At 55.2% G+C, this 2,328-nt stretch overlaps 1 protein-coding gene across 1 annotated transcript in view; it reads left to right on the top strand.

The window, feature by feature from the left end:
- Pgpep1 (pyroglutamyl-peptidase I) overlaps nucleotides 1–2,322 on the top strand; it is a 9,188-nt gene extending 6,866 nt beyond the window's left edge. The window contains exons 4-5 of the mRNA XM_005370580.2: nucleotides 200–432; nucleotides 792–2,322. Coding sequence (XP_005370637.1) covers nucleotides 200–432; nucleotides 792–984 — 426 coding nt within the window. The 3' untranslated portion in view covers nucleotides 985–2,322. The remainder of the gene's footprint in view (nucleotides 1–199; nucleotides 433–791) is intronic.
- The last annotated feature ends 6 nt before the right edge of the window (nucleotides 2,323–2,328 follow it).

Raw genomic sequence — 2,328 nt, 5'->3', positions numbered from 1 at the left:
CCTGTGTGTGTGGGTGTCTACCTAACAGTCATTTTGTACCCCCTGTGTGTGTGTGGGTGTCTACCAAACAGTCATTTTGTACCCCTGTGTGGGTGTCTAACAGTCATTTTGTACCCCTGTGTGTGTCTACCTAACAGTCATTTTGTACCCCCTGTGTGTGGGTATCTGCTCCTGCTAAGCTTTGTCCCTCTCTTCCCAGCTCGTGGTACATGTTGGGGTGTCGGGCATGGCCACCACGGTGACCCTGGAGAAATGTGGGCACAACAAGGGCTACAAAGGACTTGATAATTGCCGGTTCTGCCCCGGCTCGCAGTGCTGTGTGGAGGACGGTCCTGAGAGCATCGACTCCATCATTGACATGGATGCTGTGTGCAAAAGGGTGACCATGCTGGGGCTGGATGTGTCTGTCACCATCTCCCAGGATGCTGGCAGGTGGGTCGCGGGCACCCGAAGGGGTGGGTAGCTCCTGGGGTGAGCCTGGGCACTGGACAGCAGAGATCTTTCCAGTCACCTTTGTTTCTGAGACCGGGTCTCACTGTATAGCCAGGCTGGCCTAGAACTCAGAGATTCACCTGTCTCTGCCTCCCAAGTGCTGGGATTAAAGGTGTGTGCCCTCTTGCCCGGCAAAATAAAGTTTAGAAAATAGAGATAAGGCTGCCAGGGTCCCCCAAATTCCTCTCATCCCTAGGTTCCCCACCACCTCCCAGGCATTAGAGGGCTTCCCAGAGGGTGGGTGTGGCCGTGGCCCGGAACTGACTCTGACCCAGTGTCTCCTTCCTCCCCTGACCCAGGTACCTGTGTGACTTCACCTACTACACCTCGCTCTACCAGGGCCGTGGCCGGTCAGCTTTTGTCCACGTGCCCCCATTGGGCAAGCCCTACAATGCTGACCAGCTAGGCCGGGCTCTGAGGGCCATCATTGAAGAGATGCTGGGTGTTCTGGAGCAGGTGGAAGGGGACATCAGCTGCTGTCACCAGCACTGACAGCCACACACACCCAGCGCTCTGAGAGGAGGTCCTGGCTCACACATCCTCTCCTCGCCTTGGTGGACCGCAAGGCAGTGGATGAAGCTGTCTGGAGACATAGCTGCTGTCCCCAGAGGCCAAGGCTGGTACCAGAGCAAGATGGCCACAGGCTGGTGGCCTGAACACCTGCTGTGCCGCTACCTGGCCCAGCACACTTTGCTTTCCGGGGGCTGTGGACAGGAGTCAGAGCTGTCTCTCTGTTGGGGTCTCACCAAGTGTTAGAAAGGAGTTGGCGCTAATCCATGTCCCTAAGCCCTAGATGGTCCCTGGGAAAGCCACCTGGAGCTTTGCCTTTTCTGTCCCCTCCCCCCAGTCTTTCCCCACTCCCCTCTCCCTTTCTCCTCCTCCCCCCTCCAGTGCTAGATTAGGGAGCAGAATAATTTATATCCCCATTGTTAAAACTTCAGGCTTAATCAACAAGTGTCTTTCTTTCTCCTAGGGTGTGAGGCCTCTTTTGCCTCCTGTCCTGAAAATGCCATCATTCTTTGGGTCTCCATAGTGGGTTCCCTTTGCTGTCGCCACCAAGGGCCTGGCCCTTCCCTGGGCCACACTGACCCAGCCATGACCTTTTCTTTTCTTGTTTTATTTTTGATTTTTCAGAGAGGTTTGTTGTCATTTTTTTTTTAAGTCAGGTTCCCGGGTTGCCCAGGCTGGCCCTTTGACCTTACTAGGTAACCCAGTTTAGACTCATTTGAACTCCTCATTCTCCTGCCTCAGCATCCTAAGTGCTGGGAGAGTAAGGGTTTGGCATCTCCCAGCGTCTGTGGATAAACAGATTCTCGTGTCCCCTGAGGGACCTGGGACCAGAGGCTGCGGTGCCCGGGCATGTTCCTACATGCTATATCAGTCATTGCGACATCTGTGAACTGTCTGGTGTGCCTGGGACTCCAGCCAGCCTTTGAACTTCAGGCCTGGAGGAGGGGCAGATGGGACCTGTGGCCTGGACTCCGTCCAAGACAAAGTGCAGCTCCCGCCACCAGAAGCCACATACATTCTATGGCTTTGTGGAGGGAATGGTGATTGGATGAACCTGGATTCTGGGGTGCTGCTCATTCTGTACCGTTTTATTGTTTGAGACGGGGGTCTCATTAGCCCAGCCTGACCTCCAGCTCACTGAGTAGCTGAGGTTGACCTTGAACTCTCAACATTCCTGCCTTGGCCTGCCCAGTGCTGGGCCTAGCTACTTTTCAGCTCAAATGTTCCTTGTTCTGGCGTGATTTCCTCAGGTCGTCTTCCTTGCTCACCCTGTGCGGAACATTCCTGGCTCCAGGCGTCCCTGCCATTCTGGCGCTCCCCCCCCCC

This window comes from Microtus ochrogaster, unplaced genomic scaffold, assembly GCF_000317375.1.
Source record: "Microtus ochrogaster isolate Prairie Vole_2 unplaced genomic scaffold, MicOch1.0 UNK81, whole genome shotgun sequence".
In the NCBI taxonomy this organism is placed as follows: domain Eukaryota; kingdom Metazoa; phylum Chordata; class Mammalia; order Rodentia; family Cricetidae; genus Microtus; species Microtus ochrogaster.
Note: the sequence above shows the minus strand (reverse complement) of the source record. Positions and strands in the feature narration are given on the sequence as shown.